The sequence below is a fragment of the Aricia agestis genome, chromosome 9 (assembly GCF_905147365.1).
Source record: "Aricia agestis chromosome 9, ilAriAges1.1, whole genome shotgun sequence".
NCBI lineage: Eukaryota > Metazoa > Arthropoda > Insecta > Lepidoptera > Lycaenidae > Aricia > Aricia agestis.
The window spans coordinates 16,209,427-16,232,798 of record NC_056414.1 but is presented as its reverse complement, the minus strand read 5'-3'; the positions used below and the strand labels follow the sequence as shown (position 1 = coordinate 16,232,798).

At 38.3% G+C, this 23,372-nt stretch overlaps 4 protein-coding genes across 5 annotated transcripts; 3 read left to right on the top strand and 1 right to left on the bottom strand.

Moving 5' to 3' along the window:
- The first annotated feature begins 421 nt into the window (after positions 1-421).
- Positions 422-3,531, top strand: LOC121730051 (CSC1-like protein 2). The gene has a single exon (XM_042118838.1). The coding sequence runs from the start codon at positions 634-636 to the stop codon at positions 2,899-2,901; it is 2,268 nt and encodes a 755-aa protein (XP_041974772.1). The 5' UTR covers positions 422-633; the 3' UTR covers positions 2,902-3,531.
- An 11,057-nt stretch (positions 3,532-14,588) lies between these two features.
- On the bottom strand, positions 14,589-16,845 carry LOC121730213 (translocon-associated protein subunit beta). Of its 2 annotated transcripts, none has more exons than XM_042119163.1 (3): positions 16,720-16,845; positions 16,201-16,577; positions 14,589-14,968 (listed from the first exon to the last, which is right to left on the bottom strand). In XM_042119163.1, exons 2-3 carry the CDS (start codon positions 16,570-16,572, stop codon positions 14,768-14,770), a joined length of 573 nt encoding a protein of 190 aa, XP_041975097.1. In that variant the 5' UTR covers positions 16,573-16,577; positions 16,720-16,845; the 3' UTR covers positions 14,589-14,767. The 2 variants fall into 2 exon arrangements, with proteins under 2 accessions (XP_041975097.1, XP_041975098.1); XM_042119164.1 differs by having other exon boundaries at positions 16,201-16,579; positions 16,724-16,789.
- Positions 16,846-17,980: 1,135 nt separating this feature from the next.
- Positions 17,981-18,589, top strand: LOC121730419 (protein POLR1D-like). The gene is made up of 2 exons (XM_042119445.1): positions 17,981-18,192; positions 18,334-18,589. The coding sequence occupies exons 1-2, from the start codon at positions 18,125-18,127 to the stop codon at positions 18,587-18,589; spliced, it is 324 nt and encodes a 107-aa protein (XP_041975379.1). The 5' UTR covers positions 17,981-18,124.
- Position 18,590: 1 nt separating this feature from the next.
- On the top strand, positions 18,591-22,805 carry LOC121730418 (centromere/kinetochore protein zw10 homolog). Its single transcript, XM_042119444.1, has 5 exons — positions 18,591-20,100; positions 20,190-20,396; positions 20,662-20,791; positions 21,006-21,147; positions 22,535-22,805. The coding sequence occupies exons 1-5, from the start codon at positions 18,591-18,593 to the stop codon at positions 22,748-22,750; spliced, it is 2,205 nt and encodes a 734-aa protein (XP_041975378.1). The 3' UTR covers positions 22,751-22,805.
- The last annotated feature ends 567 nt before the right edge of the window (positions 22,806-23,372 follow it).

Genomic DNA, 23,372 nt, shown 5'->3' with positions numbered 1-23,372 from the left:
TAACATGTCTAGTATGAAAAATTAAAAGATCATAAGAGTATAAAATAATAATTATGACCAAGTATCAAGATCATGAAATCGTGCAACCGCAAACCATCAACTGGCAGAATAGTGTTGCCAGTCAAAATAAATGCTTGGTTTAGCTTTCGTTGGCCAGACTCTAGTAGCGTTTTAAAGTCGCGCGCTTGAGCAGCACCGTTCGTCCATACGTTTTTAACAACTTCGAACGCGCGCGCTGTAACGGCGCTGCGAAACGCATACCGTAAAGATAAAACCAGCCTAAAACTTGAAAGTTGAAACTTGAAAGCTTCTAAGACCATAGACAATAGACCAAAGACTGTAGAAAACATAAATAATGACTTCTGTCAAATGACGGCTGCTGTCATTGTCAAAATATGTCAAAAGAAGCTTGCATTGTTCACAAATTTATTTCTTCTTGATCAATTTTATTAGATTGTAAATCCCAAGTTCGTAATTCGTTTGTGTAACAATTTGAGGCATATTGTGTTTATTTTTCTAATCTTTCATGAAGATAAAGAAAAAGTTTTTCGTGTCCCGTTCTAATGTAATTTTTAACAATTTTACTATGTAATAAAGTTAGAAGATATTAGTGGTGATCAGTGAATAGTTATTATGAAATCAACCATGAACAAATACGCTGCGAATGATGTGATGTACACATTGGCTTCAAACGCCTCCAACGGCACCGACGATGAGGGCTGCATGCTGGTGAATGCGTCCCAAAGTGTAATCATAACAGGGGCGTACAACGGAATACCACAGACTTTGATACTGAACGTGATATCATGGACTCTGTTATTGTTTCTGTTCACCGTGCTACGTCGCACCGCATGGAACTACGGGCGCATGGCGCTCGTCCAGAGGTCCAAAAGCAGGTGGACAAATCTGTTCTACCGCAGTCGCGACGGCGACGCTCTGGTGGAGAGGAGGCGAAGCGCCGATGAATCACTGAGCATAGACGAGGGATTCTTCACTTGGGTACCGGCAGTGTTCAAACTCTCACGAGAACAGGTACTCGCAAAATGCGGCCCTGATGCTGTACACTACCTATCCTTCCAAAGGCACGCAATTACTTTAATGTTCATTGTTACGGTCGTATCGATTGGAGTTATCCTTCCGATAAACTTCCAAGGAACTAACCTGCAAGTTGATGCCAGTACCTTTAGTAGAACGACCATGTCTAATCTGTTTGGCAGATCTTCCTGGTTGTGGGTTCATACTCTGTTCAGTATTGCCTTTCTGCCAGTCTCCGTGTTGATTATGAGGAGGTGTACAGGAAGAAAACCAGTCCCGACATCTATGACCGGTACCATTATGATCACCAATATATCACGAGCAGACCGAAATGAGGCAACCATAAGAGCCTACTTCGCTCACAATTTTCCACACATCCAGATCGTAGATTTACGACTTGCCTACAATGTCAACAAGTTAATTGAAATTCAAGAGAAGAAGGACATGGTGACAGAGGCACTTATTTATACTGACACATACTTTAAGAAGACGGGCAAACGGATTATGGTCCGGCCCAACTGGTGTGGAGCTGAGGTTGATGGACTAGAATTCTACACAAACGAAGAGAGAAGACTGAAGGATGAAGCCAAGAGGTGTCGTCCAATGGTATTGAATGATCCACTCGGGATCGCCTTTTTAACATTACCATCATATCAACTAGCTGAACATGTAATTAAGAATTTTAGCCTCCACCGTGGTTGGGTGCTGTCGCATGCCACCAACCCTTCTGATATCATTTGGGAAAATTTAAGTGTACAACCAGGTGTTTGGTATATTAAGGCTATAGCTGTTAACCTTGCACTGTTCATTGTACTGTTCTTTTTAACAACGCCTGCTTTCGTTGTGAACATAATCAACACTACCTTTGTGAAACCTGACAGTCTTAGCAAGATTAGTAGTGTAATATTTGAATTCCTTCCTACCCTATTGCTCTGGACCATGGCAGCCGTTATGCCTGCGATTGTCGCATTCTCCGACAAATTTCTGTCGCATTGGACCAAGTCGCAACAAAACTATTCGATTATGACGAAAACCGTTTCCTTCCTGTTATTGATGACCCTCATATTGCCGTCTTTGGGCCTGGCCAGTGCCGACGCATTACTCAGGTGGACGCTGCATCACGAGAATGATACGATGCGATGGGACTGCGTATTTCTACCCGATAAGGGGGCATTCTTTGTGAACTACGTTATAACTTCCGGGTTTATCGGTACCGCGTTAGAACTGATCCGCTTCCCCGAGCTATTCCTCTATGTCTGGTACCTACTTCAATCGAAGTCGAAGGCCGAGAAGAGTTACGTGAAAAAGGCGATCCTATATGAGTTTCCCTTCGGAGTACATTATGCATGGAGTATCGCAATTTTCTCGATCACGATAGTGTACAGTCTCGCCTGTCCCCTCATCGCGCCTTTCGGTCTCATCTACTTCTTGCTGAAGCACGTAGGGGACAAGCACAACCTGTATTTCGCGTACGGCCCGTGCGATATGAGCGGGGTTGGGGGCGGTCGAATTCACTCAACGGCGGTTCGGCTAATCAGATTATCTGTGCTACTTTTGTTGATCAATATGGCTGCATGGGCGGGGCTCAGGGCCGGGTTCGAGGCCAGGACGATAATTCTGATAATGGCGTCCATATTGGCGTTCGGAACGTTCCTTCTGCTGAGTCCGTTCCCCAGCTGCACCCCGCCTGCTCCGCTTCAGGAGGAATCGAGTGTGCGGTACACGGAGTACGTGGCGCCTGTTCTGACCAAGCCCATAGACAGTCCACCGGCGTCATCCCCCTCCACGCCCGACTACGGTGCCTCCTCGTCAGTCATAGCTAGCGGAGTTAACTTATCGTATAATCCAGACCCGATAAATATTTAAAACATTAAAGACCATTTTCCGAATAAATTATGTTATAGGTAAAGCTTATCTTCTCTATCGGACAAACATCGATATCGCATACGTGACGCATTGTAAATATAAATATATTTTTATACAATAATCAATAGCACTCTCTAAAATTATAATAATTGATCAACCTTATTAATTAAAATATATAGGTAGGAAAACGACAACCGATAATCGTGGCTGTAAATAGCACCTAAATGTTAAATCATTTATACCAATAACTTTATAATTTATATTAACAACTGCATAATAGTAAGCACAGTATTGTTAAAATTGATTTTGGCCGTTTTGCTTTTCATTTCATTGTAGAAAAACAATTGGACTAGCGTAAATTTAAGATAAGGAGCACTATGCATAATCACAATTTTACGTAGACAAAGCTGCTATTTGCTAACATCGCCTATTACGTCATCATTAGTCATTTTCCATACCGATGACCATAATATTATCACATCTATTCTAAATGTAGCTTCTGACCTTGCGTTAATTGAGTGAAAGGTTACTTACAGTCCACAACGGCCAATGATTGGAAAGTCGTTTAGGGTGTTCAGTTTCAAACTGCCGCACTCAGAGTAGAACATTAATTATTATTTAATACCTCGATCATGGGAAAAAAAACACAATGCTAATTAATAGGCTACTTGACCTAATTTTTTTCTTCATGCTAATCACTTCTTAATCATTCATTGACTATGACTAGCTGTCCCGGTGAACTTCGTGTCACTTTAAAACCTTCCCTGGACTTCTACGAATATTTTAAGACTAAAATCAGCCCAATCCGTTCAGCCGTTTTCGAGTTTTAGCGCGACTAATACATTTGAAAATCCATTTTTATATATAAGATAGATAAGGGTGAAATACGATTTCCTAGGCCAAGTTCTACTAGAAATATGCATTTGTTCAATGAAATTGAATATAGGTCAAGTAGCCTATTGTTATTGCGGTCGCCGGTTACCGCTTGGGGCTTGAGGCGATGTAATTTAACAAGAACTAAAGTCACCGACATAGTGCAGAGAATCACTTACGCTGAAGTGGAACTGGGCTGATCACGTAGATCGAAGAACAGACGATCGCTGGAGTAAACTTACTCTGGAATGGAGACCAAGGCCTGTAGGTCGACCTCCAACTAGGTGGGACGACGATCTCCGTTTAGTTGCGGGCCCATGTTGGATGCAAGTAGCAGGAGATCGGTCATCTTGGCGTTCATTGAGAAAGGCCTATGTCCAGCAGTGGACGACTATAGGCTGATATTTAATATTTTGACAAAAGCCCCATACATTATCTGTCAAACTCTTCATTAAATTGAAGCTAATCATAATTAAATTATGTCTCTGAGTACGGCGGTAAAAATATTATTGACGTTAGTCTCATCGTCTTTTAGACAAAACTTCGTATGTTTAATACAACAATGTAAGAAATTACATTCGTATGTTTTTTCTACAACATTGATTTCAGTATACTCAGGCGTACAATGTGGATGTTCGCGCGTTGACATTGCGTATAGATTGTTGTGTTTAAGTACGTTAATTATCATAAATGTATTAAATCCAAATCTTTCTACAGTGTCATCACTCATGTAGCCTTAGCACGGCCACCAGTAGAAATGCGGAAGTATGGACAAACTGTGGACATAAACTAAAGGTGCCGTTCCGATCTTTACCGCGGCCAATCGCGACCGACAAAAATTCAATTAAAATGCCACTTTATGACAGACTATAGTATATGTCATAGAGTAGGATATTATTGAATTTTTAGGACTATAATAGTCTATCATAAATTGGCATTTTAAGTTGTTGAACGTCCGCGCTGTCTCTTACATTTTGTACTGAGCCGAGTGAGCTCGAACTCGCCGAAAGGATATTTCGGATAGTGTGCGGTGTGGCGGTCCGGCGAATTTCAACTGTTTCTGATCAGAATTCGGACAATGTGCGGCCGGGCTTAGTGTGCGAAAAGGAACCAAATTCAAAACGGTTGAAGTATAGGAGTTACGTTTCCTTAGTTTTTATTATTCGTGGATTATCCAAATACATCCATTTGAATAAAGGTTCACTTTGGCAGTAAGTAAAATAACAAAAATGTTAAAATAACGCAATTTTTTTTATTTCCAATATGTTAAAATATAGTCTTATTATAATAAAAGATAATGAATTTAGCGCTCTTTCTTAAAAATCCGGTTTTACAGCAAATATTGTAAGTGGGTATGTCATACCCTGCCACATACCCCTTGTTACATTTTTTCACCACACTCTCGCCGGGTCAATAACACCACCAACTTTAGAAATGTTTGTCTCATACCCGTGCGAAGCAGGGGCGGGCTGCTATTTAGTTATAAGAATAAATTATGTTGCTGTGAGATTTTGCTGGTGTTGGCGTTATATATTTATAAAATGTTTAAGACTCCTGAAGTGTAAGTTTTTATGCAATATGCTAAAACTAACACTGTACACGTAAAATACGTGACAAATAAAGCCACTTTCATTGAGGGGAAACCTCTGAAAAATGTAATTTCATCATAGTTTTACAGGTAAACATTTTATCTCCTCTCGGGCGTCACCAGCCATACAGAAAAGCTACCCATGATGCCTATCGGTGACATCCGCACGGAAACGGTTAAGTTTATCTCCACAGTTGGTCCATACTTTCGCATTTCTACTGGTGGCCGTGCTAAGGCTACTGGACTCATGACTGCATAGTCTAAAGCATAAACTTATAATAGTCTAAAGTCATGGTCATTGGCTTCTGAATATTAATAATTATCCAAGTTAATGCGAGTGACTCAATTATGTACCTGTTTATGAGCCCACTGCACTGCCCATAACACTTTGCGTATGTACTTTAATCGTTGGCTAATTGGCTAAAAGAAATAAATTTATCAGTATTACTCTTAAGAATCGTTAAATATAACACAAGGCAGTTATAACTCTGAGGTTTGTTTTTTTTATTTAAAACTTTGGAAAATTTTTGTCTATATTGATTTCACATCATGACTTCTGAAGTGATTTCGACGTTAGATATTCCTTACCTTCGAAAACAAGACATTATTAGTTTGCCAACCTAATTTTGTAGAGCTTGTCTTGCCTTACTTTCAGACGATGATATAACTGTAGGTGCATTGGAAATTAATATTTTTGTTACATACATGTATTGTGTAATGTGTATTAAAGACATTCCTTTGGTTAGGTACTCAAAGTAAATTTTTATACGTTTGTCTATGTAAAAGCCTAACAATATGTATTTAAATCACAAAATTATAATAATGTGAGCCATTAACAATATTTCCAATTAGGGACTAGTAATATAACATTATATTTTAATGCAGCTTAATTTATATTTTATTTAAAAATATATTCTTTTGTATTATTAAATATGTAACACCTTCTGAAAGAGCTGATCATTCAAGAAAATAGTGTTAAGTGTAAGTACTATAACTGTTGTGATTTAAAAGTACATAATCTTTTGTTTTATAGGTTTGAATAGTGCCTTACTTTGATGAACATTGCATAATACCCGTGATCTCACTATTTCTCATGTTTTTTCACTCCCAAAATGTTTGAACAGTTCATTATAATTTATTTCTGTGCTTTTTGCTTCCTCTAATTCTTTTTGTTAAGTATAACTTATACGAAGCTACTCACATAAATTACTATGTTCTAGACTCTAGCCTCTAGACTCTAGAGTCTAGACTCCAGCATAGGTTTGAAATCATCCTCCCTTTTACAAATTTAATGTCCCCTTCTCGAGTAGCTATCACTTGGATACCAATGGATAACACAATCTTAGCTTTAACTAGTAAATTATAAAATTGTAGTCATATCTTGCGCACTTCGTCGTTTCAAACAAGGTATCGGCTATCGCTAACTGGCCTACAGTTGGCTTGCCTGATAAAATATTTTTGTGCTTATATAATACTAGCTGTTGCCCGCGACTTCGTCCGCGTGGACTTCAGTTTATAGCGCGCGATGTCAACAAAATTGGTGTCTCTCTTCTGATAAAATATGTTTACCTTACTACCTTCACTTAGTTACAAGCATGTTATAAGTTACGACTCAGTTCTTTTTTGAAACTACTATTGTACTCTTTTATATCTAAGCTGGCCTAGTGCTTTCATGTGGCTAGGACTATTATAGGAAATAACATTTTTCTTTAATTTAAATTTTTTTTAGTCTCAATTTACACCGCCACGGAATGGAATGGAAGCGCCTTTTTGCAACGAAACTGTACATAGCATGATAGCACAATAAACTTTATGTCAACAGTATATAACACATAATTATTAGGTACATTAAAATACTATGCGATACGCGCGTCCATTTTTTTAGCTCCTATTTAATGAATAATGAGTGTTTAAATACTGTTGACATAAAGTTCATTGTGTTATGTTATAGTCATAATATGTACAGTTACGTTCCAAAAATTATTCTTCCATTCCATTCCGCGGACTGCGCCGCGCCGCCGGTATAAATTGAGCCTGTGTATTTATATAGCATAGCAAAGATATTAATATATTATAGAATCGTTGTATTTTTTTAATTTATTGTTTTATAACACTGTTAATGAAATGGCATCTGAAAAACATCTCACAATCATTAAAATTAAAATGTCTTGCTTATGATTTCAGTTTATTGAAATAAAAGTGATTGCTAAATGCATACTTTGTTTGATTTCCCTTAACAGACCTGAAATTGATTTTATGGCTATAAAATTGGCTAGCCTAGTGCTAGCAAGCCAACAGGGATTTTCCGCAATTTTTTAACATTAAAAAAATACGTAGGTAAGTAATAAAGACAATACTTAATTAGTGAATTGATACTAGTTACTACATTAACTACTTAAACTAAAATTATATTGTTACGGTACACGGTATACGGACATGTGGTGCCATCTAGCGGCAAACCAGCGAAACTGATCAGGGGACACACTACACATAAATCCCCTACTCGAAACTAGATGGCGCTAGGTGGTACATGCTCGAGCCTCCTAGAAAATTCCCATACTTGCTTACTTGTTTACGTGAATCGGGAACTTTCTGGAATTCGTCTCGCCATATAAAAAGCCGCAGGCAGGTCCGGCAGTTCAGTTCGTTTCGAGCTATCATCAAGGCGATTTCGGAGTGACAACAAGTGATCAATAGTGAGTGAACCAGTGAAACCTGCGACTTGGCTACGACCTAGGACAGTGATAGTGCTTAGTGATTGGACCTAGTGATTAGTGTTTGGATTTAGTGCTAAGTGTTGTGACCTAGTGTTTAGTGCAGTGTTAATAAAGTCTTCAAGAGAGTCACCAGGTCTTTCTCTCCAAATCTTCGAACCCTTGCACGTAACAATATTATCTTATATCTTTAAACGAGCAATTCTTGTATATATAGGAATCATTTTCAGAAAATGTCTTTTTATTCGTGTTTTATCGATAATCGATAAACTGAAAAATATCACTCTTCCTGACTATTACTATATATACTATTGGCGAATAATAATACTATTTTGTAAGCAACTAATTGTTTTAACGACCAGCAGATGGCGTTATTAAGTAACACGAAGTCAATGAGTGTTTGCTATACCGAGCAAAGCTCGGTCATCCAGGTACTGTAACTTTAACTAACTAATTAACTGACCACTACTTTAACTAACCAATAATTAATTTTAGTCGTCCATTGAATGTGTAAACTGTAAAGTAGTAGGTAAACTGTAATAGGTATCCACCTCCGAAACTGGGCATAAATAGGTTTAGGCTCTAGCTCAGTTTGTTTGGCGTGATTCGCCTGCGATAATTATTATCTACAATTTCAATTGATTAGTTCCATTGATAACTTTGTGTAAACTACAAATCGACAATCATAATTGGTGGGTTATTGTCAACGCATAAGTTTAGATTTTAGAAGATATTCGCAGTGCCGGTCCTAGCCAAATTTTCAGGTGGTGCGAAAACCAAAAGTGGCGCCCCTCTAAATAAAAAAATCGGCCAAGTGCGAGTCAGACTCGCGCACGAAGGGTACGGCAGAATAGGCCAAAAAATAAATAAAACGTAAAAAATAAAATAAATTAAAAAAATAAAGCGTAAATAGACAAAAAAAATATGTTTTTGTATGGGGGGAATGCTAAAAAAATATAAAAACAACTTAAAATATCAGTTTCTGAGGTTGTCTCTCGCCTCCACGCTCGCCTCTGATTATTTTGCTGCTACAACTTACAGAATAAAATTGTCAAATCATAGAAAAGTTCGTATAATTCAGTGAACTACTCTATAATTGTTGTGCTGGACAAATGAAAGATAATAATTAATAAATAATTATACAGGCTCGCCGTAAGCGGGCGGGCGTGCAAGGCGAGCGTCGCGTCGCACGCGGGCGGCACGTCGGCAGGGGGGCAGGAAATCGTGCGACTCATCACTAGAAACGCTAGGGCTGTAGGTCGCAGTCGAAAAGACGTAGGCCAAGTTTTTCGTTGGACTTCGGAAGCGCGGCCCCCGCGGAAGCATCACTACGCTACGCAGAGATGTGGAGGAGAGTGTACCGATCGGGGCTGATATTCAGTACTTGGGTTTGGTCCTGGAATCTGAATAGACCTTCGTTGAATGGACCCCTCATTTTCGTCGATTGCCAACAAAACTGATGAAGATGGCCATGGCCTAGAGTCGCCTTATGTCCAAAATCTGTGGTCCAGGGCCAACCTGTAGATGGCTTTGGGCTGGCTGGCTGGGAATAGGCAGCTATTAAGGAGCCCGCAGCATGCTTTAGCAGTGCGGACACTACGCTGCTACCGAAGGGACGCCCTTACCTTGGTCATTACCTGCAGGATTACCATACGGGCAGGAGGAAACCATCGCCTAGGTGCCATGGGCCACCACAGCCTGAGAAAGACGATGTGGTGTAGGATTGTATTGATTGTAGGATGTACGCTGATTGAACGCTTTGCTTGGGCTGAACAGTGGACGGAGCTTTGCGCCGTCCTTGGATTGAACCTTTCTACTTATTGGGAGGAGGGAGCGAAAATCAAATTAATACGCAGACCCTATGAGAAGGAGGCACGGAAAGCGTGGGCGCGCTCTGCACCGGTGCTTACTTCCGCCTTAAAAGGGCTTGGGTTTGGGATTGGGGAAGCAGTTAGTAAGCCAGCTCGCTAGCGAAATCATCGACAATCGCAATGTCCCCGTGAGGCTGGATTGATATGCGGCCTCGCAAGCAGGCGTTTTGGCGCAATAGTTACATACATTTACTTGTGATCTTGCGCTGTAGCGGCGAAACCGCGCTTACGCGCGGATACATTTATGATAATACTAGCTGTCCCGGTGAACTTCGTGTCACTTTAAAACCTTCCCTGGACTTCTACGAATATTTTAAGAATAAAATGATCCGTTCAGCCCTTTTCGAGTTTTAGCGTTACTAACACAATTGAAAATCCATTTTTATATATATAGATTACTAGATGTCCCGCGCGGCTTCGCCCGCGTAAATTAGGAATTTTACAGAAACCGTACATTTTCCCATAAAAAAATATTTTCCCCGTTTTTCCCGCATTTTCCTGAGTTTCTTCGGTCGTATTAGTCTTAGCGTGATAATATATTATATAATATAGCCTATAGCCTTACTCGATAAATGATCAATCTAACACTGAGATAAGTTTTTAAATCGGACCTGTAGTTCCTGAGATTGACGCGTTCAAGCAAACATACTCTTCAATGTTGTTATATTAGTAAGTACCTGATGGACTTGTGTTACAGGTACCAGACAACGGAAATATATTTAATACTTTTATACTATACATATATTTAAGATTTTTATTATATGATACACATATTTAATACACATCCATGACCCAGGAACTTTGAAAACTTTTTGTTCCGTCGGCGGGATTTGAACCCGCAACCTCCGGCTTGAGCTACCAACGCGCTCACCACTGAGCCACAGAGGTCGTCAAACTATTTTTAGACATAAAATAAAGATTTTTTTTAATTATCGCTTGACAAACTCGAGTCTCGATCTAAAAGACTATGAAATGGTATAATATGGTAGTGATGATGATGATGATGATGATGATGATGAATGTAATTTGCATAGTAGCATATGGTTCCTGTTCTTAAAACAACGCCGAAACTCCCAAACTTGTATCTATAAAGAATCAAGAGTTCTCTCAGCACCTTCCGAACCACGGTATACCAGGTATATCTCGGTGCAAAATCTTACTTGTTGGTAGCATATGCTTAGAATACTTCTCACGTAACCGAAGTCACCACACGTTTCCCTATAAGTTTTGAGGAGTTCCCTCGATTACTTATGGATCCTTCATCAGATCACCACTTTTGTGAATATAAAAATCGGGTAACATACGGCGGAGTAATCGTTGAATATAAGAAAACGAACATAACACCTCCCCCATTTTGAAAGTCCGTTAAAATTGTAGCCTATGTGTTATTCTGATGTATAAGCCATATTATTGTAAAGTTTCATTAAAATCCGTTCAATAGTTTTTGCGTGAAAGAGTAACAAACATCCATACATCCACACATCCATACATCCAAACAAACTTTCGCCTTTATAATATTAGTAGGATGTAGCCTATAATATATTATCACGCTAAGACCAATAGAAGCGGAGCACCAATGAAGAATGTTTCAAAATCGGGTGATTTTTCCTATTGTGCTGCGTAAACGATAAAAGTTTCGCAAAAATTGGCAGAATTTTCTTTATTTACCCATGAATTAGTTACTCTCTCGGGTCTGTGGCTGTTTGGTTGTTCGTTTTGTTCGGTGTTGCTATGTGTCTGTGCGGATGATTTTCTTGCTCTCTGTATTCGATGCCTATCCCTATTCTGGCTGAGGCGAGCCTCACGCTCTACAGATGATTCTCTTTCTCTCTGTATCCGAATTCTATCATTTTTCCGACTGAGGCGAGCCTCACGCTCTACAGACGATTCTCTTTCTCTCTGTATCCGAATTCTATCATTTTTCCGACTAAGGCGAGCCTCACGCTCTACAGACGATTCTCTTTCTCTCTGTATCCGATTTCTATCACTATTCTGGCTGAGGCGAGTCTCACGTTCCGTTGACGATTCTTCATCTCTTGCTGAACGTGCTCTTTTGGCATTCACTGTACTACGACCTAAGCAACAAATAACCCAATCGCAAAGCAAAAACAAAAGTCCGTTTTTCTAACGCAAGTCAAATATATTTTTATCGACAATTCAGAAACCAAAGAACCAGAAACAATGAATATCTGAAAGAAAGCGCTGTGGTTGCTCCTCTGCGTTACCGTCTGCACAACCACACAATGACGAAATACACTATCTACTACAATAACATAAGCCCGAAGCTTATGAGAGCCCCCGGCCGGTTCTGCCGTAACCGCTATGTCCCTCGGCCGCCGCCGCGCGACATATTTTTTGATTCCGCGTAAGTTTATACGTTTGAAAACTTCTAAAGTATTGATCGAAATTGTATAGTGTAAAAGACAATTATAATCTACATTTAATGTCTTAGCTTCCAAACATGTTTATTTGGATAAGGGTTAATGTTGTAAATTGTTAAAATCGCTTCGTAAATAAGCCATTATTTTTCGTAAAAAGTAAAGAACAAAAATGGCTATTGTGAGTTATCCCTAAGAAATAGACATATACCATCGCGGACTTTTTTGTTTACCTAATTAAGGTGTACAATACTGTAGTACATTATTTTGATCTATCTCGTAGGGTTTAGCCAGCGTTTGCAATATAAACGCAAAAAAATGAATTTATTTACGACATAACATTAGAAACCTCTAAAATTATCAGTGTTTCTCTACCATATTATGCATATGTTATACATATAAACCTTCCTCTTGAAACACTCAATCTATTAAAAAAAACCGCATCAAAATCCGTTGAGTAGTTTTAAAGATCTAAGCATACATACACACATACAGACAGCGGAAAGCGACTTTGTTTTATACTATTTAGAGATAATAATATCTCCAACCTGCCGTGAGTCGCGCGACTTTCAGGCCGGTATAAATAGTCAGTACTCAAGATGCATCTCGGTCTCAAGACACGATTCAGGCTCTGTGATTGGTGGGCTGTCAAAATTTGGACCAATCACAGAGCCGAATCGCGTCTTGAGACCGGGTCGCATCTTAAGTACTGACTATTTATACCGGCCCCATTTTGGCGCCCCCCTCTTGACGGCGCCCGGTGCGGTCGCACCGCTCGCACCACCCTAGGACCGAAACTGGATATTCGTAAGTGTCAACTGCCAACTTCACTATCTGATATAGACTGGCATATTATTCTGAATCACTCTTAAAAGTTAAAGTCACTTAAAGTTAAAGGACACTTAAAGTTAGGACTTAGGAAGTGTTTAATACAATCGGCCATAAGAGTAGTATAATTAAGGTGTGCCTATTAAAAAGCATGTCAGCGGTTTGCAACAATTATTCATCTACTGTTAGTTTCAGTAATAATATTATGAAATAGAATAAAGGAAGTAATTATGAGTAAATGGTTCGGTCGCCTCTGTTGTTGTGTTGTGAAAGTAGTGACGCAACCAATCACGTAAGCTCTTCAACGCTCAGCATGCTGTGGCCGTTGAGTCTGTAGTACTGAACTAGATCAGTGAAGACTGCAGTTTGCACACCTCAAGCTTTATGCAATGCAGAAATCGATGAGCTACTAAAATGCGAGTACCTATGTCTGTCTATGAAATCTTCATGAAACACTGAAGCAAGTTTTTGGAATTTAATGACGTATTGTATATAATAATAAATATTTAATAAAGATGCAAAATGCAAAAACATTGTTTGGGGCTCTTATGGTGGCCATACACCATCTTTCCCATCGTCCAATCGGCATGACGCTACCGATTGGATCAGTTAGAACTGTGTTGTGGGAGTGGATTGGCTATCATGCCAATTTATCCCACACACGGTCAGTTCTAACTGATCCAATCGGTAGCGTCATGCCGATTGGACGATAGGAAGGATGGTGTATGGCCTCCATCACGTTTCATAGATTCGGGTGTTTTCATAAATATAGAATGTAATATAGTAATGTGAGCGCAGAGCGCGAACCTTGCTAGATCTGTGGGTGTTTTCATGCGCTTTTCATTATTAATTTGGGAGTAGGTACTGTAACAAGAAAACGCATCTGCCTGATAGATCATAGATTTTCAGGGTTCCGTACCCAAAAGGTAAAAACGGGACCCTATTACTAAGACTTCGTTGTCTGTCTGTAATCTGTATGTTGCCAGGCTTTATCTCAATAGGTAATCGCTATAGCTAGACTTCTGATGTTCGGGCCACACTAACGAGAAACGCCGTTAATTATCGCGTTAATTCTAAAACATGTTATAGCATTATCGCCTTTAATTAGTGCCACGTAAAGGCGATAATGCTATAACATATTTTAGAATTAACGCGATCTAAAACATGTTATAGCATTATCGCCTTTACATGCCACTAATTAAAGGCGATAATGCTATAACATGTTTTAGAATTAACGCGATAATTAACGGCGTTTCTCGTTAGTGTGGCCCGAACATAAAATGTTTACAGATTGTGTACATCTCTTGCCGCTATTACAACAAATACTAAAAAATATATAATTTTAATAATAATTAAGAGCATACAAGAACAAAAAAAAATGTACTATGTAATAATGTATAAATGTGTAATCCTAAAAGGACACAAAATAAAAAGATTTAAGTTCTTAAAAAAATGTATTCATCATATAAATAATTATCAACAAGACAATTTTAGGATGTTACAATAAATAGTTCTTTATTCTCTGTACAATTCCTTCAGCGCCAGTACTAAGAACTTGTTATGACTCAATCAACATTGCAAACTCAACTTAACTAACCTAACTAAAGTATAAAACTAATGAGTCTTTTTAGATTTCGCCAGTTTCTCATATTTGCTCTTTGAAGAGTACCATAGACCAAAGGGAATGGCCAAGGAAGGCAGGGTCATGACGGCGAATGCGGCCCAGTCCAAAATGTGCGAAGAGAATTTGCGGTCGTAGTCCTTGAAGGCGACAATAGCTCCTTCACCTGGAGCACTGCTGATAGAGTATTGGATCTGGAAAATACAACATACAATTTTAAATACAGTGTTGCAAAAGTTTTGTAAATCAACTAAACATTATAATATCTGACTTAACATTTTTAAAAAGATTTGTGTACAAGAAGTAGAATGTATATAGAGTGGAATTCCATTTTCTAATTTCATTGTGTTTTTAAAGATGTTAGTCAAAGTTCTTCGTGACATTCATGTAGCTTTTGTAACACGGTTCTGAATTTTGTTAAAATAACCATTTCCTTAAAAAAACATTGGTTTCATTTAAGAAATAAAGGTATATATTAAATATCATTGCCTGCGCTGGTGACTTAAGCGGCTTCACACGTTTATAAGTATAAATTCTGGAAGAATTCGTTTGAATTTCGTATTTTAAAATTTGTAATATTAAAAAATTGCAAAAGGGTATGTGTAATTTCCTATTTTACAAAATAAACGATTTAAATTTGAAGATGATAATTAAATTCACCTTTGAAAACAAAACCAAGAAGGGTGTATAATAGTTGCTCTATATAATTCCACACAGAGAGAACCAATTAAAGGACCGCTGACAGTGAACAGCCAACAACTATAATATCAGATTATGATAATTACTTCTATTTCCTTTGAACAGGGTGCAAAATGCAAGTGCATTGTTTGGGGCTCTTACGTTTCATACATTCGGGTGTTTTCGTAAAATCAGCTATTTGGATACTAGATGGCGTTAACCTCGCAGGAGGACGGGCCGTAGTTCAGTTCGATTCGAGCTGTCATCAAGGGAGGACGGGCCGGACAGTTCAGTTCAAACAATTGTCAAGGCGATTTCGGAGTGAAAACAAGTGAGGGAACCAGTGAAACCCGCGACTCGGCTACCACCTAGGACTGTGATAGTGCTTAGTGATTGGACCTAGTGATTAGTGTTTGGACCTAGTGTGTGCTTGTGTGACCTAGACTAAGTGAATAAAGTCTTCAAGAGAGTCAGCAGGTCTTTCTCTCCAAATCCTTGAACCCTAGCATGTAACAGTATTCATTGAACTATTAATTTATCCACTTCATATAAATTTCTAACTACATTAATCTTAGGTAACTGAGCGGTTCAAAGCAACAGGGATAATAAATTCTGCATTCTTATATTACTTCAACTATGTACCAAGCAGTGACATAAATTATAAATGAATAAACATAAATCTAAAGTATTTTCACCAAATATTATTTGTTTATGTTAAATCAGCTGTTAAGTGAGAGTATGAGCTTACCTCAGTGGCATCTTCACTAGGCTTGTAGGTGACTTCGGCAGCTGTGAAGTTGAAGTATCCATATTTGTTAGACCTCACAGTCACGACATGGGAGACATTGGTCTGTGGGGGTATCCTTTCGATCTGAGCGGTGAGCTGGCCACCGACTACAGTGAACACTTCGGGGTGGAAGCCGTTGTCTACCAGTTTCACGTCAACTGCGGGCGCTGTGCCGACGTTGTACAAAGTATACTTGATTAGAATGTCCAGATTCTCGACTAGGTATTTGTTCAAGACTTGCTTTGAAACTAGAAGCCTGGCGACCGACGCCTCCTCATCCGCCGTCACCACCGCCGCCACAATAAGGAGCAGAGATAGTAATTTCGCTGCCATTGTACCTGAAATAACAAAATTCTTATTGATTACGGTGCAGCAAAAGTTTTGCTAATATGAATGAAAACTTACAAAATAATACAAATTTATGCTAGTATACATAAAATAGACATTTAAATATTATCATAACAGTATATAATACGCTACCTTAATTTATTTAGCTGGTAAAATATCTTCGAAAAACTTCACCTCCAAGCCGTAAAAGAGAATGTTATTTGACAAGTGACAACTAATCGTATTTCAGACGTGGCTGACGTTTCACTCCACGCGTTCGTCTTCGTAGCATTTTGTGTTTACAACTGCGTTCATTTTTGGCGGTCTCATTTCTCAAGGATTAGGCCCGGCTGCCACCATAGACTTATTTATATACTGTTATTTTTTGGATTTATATAAGACCATTCGATGTTGTTTAGTGAAAATTGGCATTTTATTTACTATAGTTTGTAGACGTACATAATATTATGAAGAATGACTCTGTTTAAGCTGCCCGTCCACTGGATCAGAATCGGTGCGTATGGATTTGTTGCTTTGTATAGATTTATATGGTAAGTCTGCGTCCACTGGATCAGCATTTTTGTGCCTGAGATCGGTATTTATGCCGATGACGTTATCCGCAGTGAACGCGTCCTTCGGATTCCGATGGTTTCAAGTTCTGACGTGTTTGCGACGACACGGACGCGACGGCCGACGGCTATACATAAATATACTTATTCACGAATAATGACGATATTTAATTTTTTAATTAATTTAGTGGAAAAATATGAAAAACTTCACAATCTAAAACATTAACATTATATAGTCATTACTATAACTAACTGAGGAGAGAGTAGAGACAATATTTATTTGGGATGAAATTGGACAAATAATAATGAAAATCTAATTTCATCTTCTTATAAATCAGAATATAATAGAATATATAGTATGAAAATCTCCGAAAATTAATAATTTTGAGTTAAAAAATTATAAACCCATATCTTTCGTTACCTCTTGTTTCTCTTTTCCTCTTTTGATTTTATACAGCTAATTACAAAAATAATATCCTCCTGCAAATATGCACGTTAACAGGCCATGACGGACTAAGAATAGCTAAATTTTTTTGTTATTTTATATTGTTTTATAATGCAAATAAAGAATTTATAAATAAATAAAATAAAATATATAAATAAATAAATTGCCGATGCTGAATCCGAATGCAGTGGACGCACCCTATCGGAATTTCGTAAATGACGACGCGACGTTCCGTACGCTCCGTATGCGGTACGGACTACGGTACGCTCCGATTCTGATCCAGTGGATGCGCAGCTTTAGTACTCTGATTTCTAAGCTCAGTTTAAAAAATTAAAAAAACGACTGTCAAAATTCGCATTTCGCTGTTCGCAGTGTGTGTCGCAGTGTCAATTTGGTAAATCCCGAATTTGGCCGTAAAAATATTAATTTTTATTTTTGGAAAGGAATTAATCACGTCAATAAAATGAACATTTCAGATTAGGCATTCAGTAAATAATTTACCCGCTGATCGTGACCATTTAAAACGTTTGTTTTCAGAAAAACTATGACAGAGAACGAAGACGCTACGGAAAACCCCAAAAATGAACAATTAGACGACGAAGAACTAGAAAAGTGAGTAGAGTAGAAAATATTTATGAATAAAATACATCCTATGTCTTCAATGTGCTAACAATTATTTTTGAAGTCAAGTATTTATGAATGAAAATATAATGTTTTCATGATGTTACTTCTGTTATTTCTGATAAATTTCAGGCTAGCTGTAGAGGAACTTATCAGGGAATCAGTTCAGGGTGCAGCCAGAGCAGAAATAGTGGGCCCCTCAGGTTGGATTAAGGCAGCACCACAAAAAACCAATAAGCGATTTCTTGTAAATACCTTGAGGAATGCTGTAAGCAACAATAAGTACCACAGCACACGTCACCACCGACAAGCCAATAACAAATCACCTAAATACGAAAGAAAATCAGAACCTACCATTAAGAAGGACAGATCCAAAAGAAAACATTAAAATGTCTGACTATGATGTAGATAGTGTGATCCAAAATATTATTGACTGTACCAGTGCTACATGGACACCATTAGATAAAATACCATTAGTAGAAAAAGAAATAGATAAAATAAAGGAGGACATTACAAAATATGTAGAGAACAGTGAATTTGATATTAAGTCTATCCTGCAGGAGAGCGGTCAACTTGCTGCTGAAAGTAAGTCATTGGTGAACGAATTGAATGCTTGTAAAGAAGAAATAGAGGAAAAAACCATAACAGAAATATTAAAGTCAATAGAGAACCATGACAGAATTGCCAAAGAGTTAGATGGTGTAAATTTTGCTATAAATATAGTGTATGATGTGTTGCAATGTGGTAAGTTCGTCAAGGACTTTACCAGTGAGTCAGTTACTCACACATACACAGCGGCTGTAGATGCTGTGTTTGATTTACTGCAGTACGTAGAAACTCCTGCTGAGGGTTTTGACCAGCTGGATCTGTTTCCAAACACAAAGAAAACTGCGCAGCTAATTTACGAAAGTCTTTTACATGATCTTTACAGAGAATGGCATGAAAGAGTTAGCATTACTGTTGCACCGGAGCCCGCTCAAAGTATTATTACAATAAAACTTAACTTAGATGAGTCAACGATTTCTACAGATATAGTAAATGCATTAGATAATATTCATAAACTTGAGGAAAAGTTTTCAGAATTCACTAAAACACTGATGCAGGAAGTCCTCATACCCATAATGGAATATGAGTGCTTAGTGTATGCCGAAACAGATGAACTTGCCACCATCACATTTACATACAAAGAAAATTACCGACCATCATACCATGACGTCATTTCTAACATGAGGCTTCTGTTCCATTACCTCAGCAACAAGTTTAACATTGAATATTTAAATGGGAAAACCCTCATGAAAATATTTGGTAAATTATTAAATGAAGAATTCTGTGACACAATAATTGAGAAATGTTTCATAGATACAATACCGAATACTATCAATGAACTTCAGACGTACGGCAGAATTACATCTGAAATAGAAGATTTCCAACATTTCTTGAAAATACTTAAGTTTTTCCCAGAGGAGGGCTTAACAATTTTAAAGTATTTAGACAATATAGATGTTTTGTTTGCAAACAGATCGAGTCAGTACTTCTTAGAAACTGCTAGAACTATTATGCTAAAAGATTTAAGTTCGACGATGTCTATAGGAGTAGAGAAGATTCCGGAGGGGCCAGATTTAAAAACCGATTTGGAAGTTGATAAGGATGTAGCGGAAGCTTTAGATGTATTTGATAAGACAATTCCAAAGAGTCTTTTCTATTTTCCTAGATGTATGATATCCAAAACTGCTCAAGAGCTCTTAGATTTAGTTTATGTGGTAATGGAGCAGGCAGTGCAATGTTCTGATATAGTATGTAAGAAGCTTTATGTAACCACACGTCTTATTTTTGAATTATATGATGCAGTAGTGCCATACCATCATGAAAATTACCTTCAAACCATTCCACAATATGTCGGTAAGATAATATTTCTTTAACTTGCTTAAAAGCAATAAAAAAATTCCATAATGTTACCTTAACAAAAATACTTTTAAATTTTTTTTCAGCATTATTTCACAACAACTGTATGTATCTAGCGCACAATCTTTTGACATTGGGTGACAAATGGTTATCTCTAATGGAGGGGAGAGATTTGGATTATGCCATTGGTTTTGTGGACCTTGTGCAGAAGATGAGGGAGCTGGGGTATAAACATCTTACGATGCACATGCAGCAACAACGTAAACAGATATTGGACAATATTCGTTCTTCAGGTGAGTAAGTAAATAAATAAATTTTGAAAGCCTATTCTGCCTAAATAAATTATCCTATTGGTCCTAGGTATTATATTTATTTAATATTTATATATTTTTAATTACTTATAACCACTGGATTTTGGCCTTTATATTAAGGCAGTATATTTTCTTTGAGCTTAGAATGTTACACAGTTAAAATAATTTATATCTCAATTAATATTATTCTTTTTTAATGAATGTGAGTGTGACAATAGCTTTTATACATATTTTTTTTATGTTACAGATTTAAACTGTATTGTGGTGAAGGATTTACTTGGTGATAATGCAGAGGCTGCTGTACGCCAATGCTTGAGGCAGCTGCAGCTACTTAAGAATGTGTGGATTGGAGTGTTCCCAAATAATGTATTTACAAGGTAAATTACAATTTACTGAAAGACCAAGTGAGCGACTATGGCAACTTTAAAGCGGCTATAATGGCTAAAATGTTAAAACAAACTTTTTTGAATTGTAAGGCAAATAGTTTGACTACATTTGGTGGGCCTGTCACTACTGAAGCTCATTTGGAGAGCTGGCATGTTTGAGACGTTTTAAAACGCGAGATGTTAAGTGTCTGTCAATATTTTTCAGATTAATGGCAACACTGACGAATATGTTCATTGACGAGCTTATCCATCGTGTTTGCACTGTGGAGGACATATCTATGGAGATGGCAACACAACTCACAGAAATGTATACAATTGTTGTCCAAAAAACCCCTCAGCTTTTCCAAGTAAGAAATTTTTAATTTTCTACATCTCTTTTTCACAGAGGCCATTCAGCTTTTCAGATGAGGGTCCTTATATTATAAGCATAAAAAATTGTCATAGATCAAAATGTAACTTAAAATTCATAGGGAACTTTATGTATAAACTTTAATGCTTGCTTGCTTATGTTAATATCGTTAGTTAGTTCATTGAAATGTTATATGAGCTTTGCATTTATTAGAAAACGCAATTTTATTTTTGGGACATGTGAAGGGTCCCCCGTCCGCCATCTTGGAAAAAAGGGTGACAACAGTATTTTCGCGATATCTCTGAAACTATACGTCTTACAAAAAATTTGTAAAATCATAATTTGTTTCAAAATATTTTGCCTACAAATATGTTTATATAACTTTTAACCCTAAATTAAAAATTTAAATAGTGTTGTCACCCCTTTTTCTAAAAGCGGCCGGGGGACAAGATTGGCGACCCCACAAACTTGAGGTTAAGCATCTATTGTCCCCCCCCCCCTACATGTCCCAAAAATAAAATTGCGTCCTCTAATAAATGCAATATACCGAATATTGCATTTACTAAAGGATGCAATTTAAATTGTAAAATTTCAATGGACTAAGGTTCACTCGGCGTAACTGGGCGGTACCGGTCATTGACTCCCTGTCAAAAACTTGTTATTTTCTATATAAACCACGATTGACAGTAAGGTGTCAGATGTTGTCAATCGCGGCTGTGTATAGAAAATGACAAGTTTTGACATCCCTGTCAAATGACCGCTACCGCCAAGTTATGCCGAGTGAACCTTAACGGCCGTTCCCAATATTTGATCTATCTCTGGTTTTGCCCTACTAGAAATAGGAATAGCTCACATTAGACATTATAGACATATATTTTATGTCAATTGTGAGCTATTCTTATCTCTAGTAGGGCAAAACCAGAGATAGATCAAATATTGGGAATGGCCGTAAGTAGTTTCATGACCTTTCGTTATTAAAACTTTAAAAAGGGCAAAACCAGAGATAGATCAAATATTGGGAACGGCCGTTAAGGTTCACTCGGCATAACTGGGCGGTAGCAGTCATTGACTCCCTGTCAAAAACTTGTCATTTTCTATATAAACCACGATTGACAATAAGGTGTCAGACATCCCTGTCAAATGACCGCTACCGCCAAGTTATGCCGAGTGAACCTTAACGGCCGTTCCCAATATTGGATCTATCTCTGGTTTTGCCCTACTAGAGATAGGAATAGCTCACATTAGACATTAGAGACATATATTTTATGTCAATTGTGAGCTATTCCTATCTCTAGTAGGGCAAAACCAGAGATAGATCAAATATTGGGAATGGCCGTAAGTAGTTTCATGACCTTTCGTTATTAAAACTTTGTATGCCATTTTAGTCGCCAGATGACGTAGAAGAGTATGTCAAGTCGTGGACCAAGCTGCGAGAGCTCATTTTTGTCCTGGGCGGGTCCCTCAAGGACATCGACAACCACTGGGGAGATGGCACGGGCCCTCTGGCCAAGCACTTCACTACTGAGGAAGTGAGGAGTCTCATCAAAGCTCTCTTCCAAAACACGCAGTTCCGCGCCAATCTCCTGTCGAAGATAAAATAATGTTTTATGTGTGTATTCTTGTATTTACATAAAAATAAATGTTCTATTATTTAAATGTCTAATCTTTGATTTTTATTACAATAACAGACAGAAAACACAAAATCGCGTTTATCCACGCGATCCACGCCACCAAATCGTTAAGAGCCAATGCTAAAACTCGCGTGGACGCACGCTCGCGTGTGTTGAAAAATAGTAACCTATGGGCAGCGCAGGCGCGTGCGACGGATCACGGAGCACGGACGCGGGCGACGGACTGTCATACGCGCGGCGGGTACGGCGGGCACACGGTGCGGGCGTACGCTTTTCGCAGTCGAAGTCGTTTCCGTTGTCGTATTTTTGCCAATCCATGGTAAATGGTAATCTACTCGCCACAACTGTACACGCTCGAGATAAAAATTATACTAGCAGCGCTAAATAAGATGGGCGCACGCGACGAGTGCCCGCTCGCGGATTCATGGTCGCGGCGATTTTCCGAGTTCCGAGTTTCCGACGCGTGCGCCCACGCCGCGTCCGCACGTGTTTTAGCGTTGGCCCTGTCTCAGCTGCAAAATTAAAAAAAAATAACTGTCACATTCTGACAGCAAAGTTGACAATCGGAGAAGAAGAAGAAGAAGATAAATTT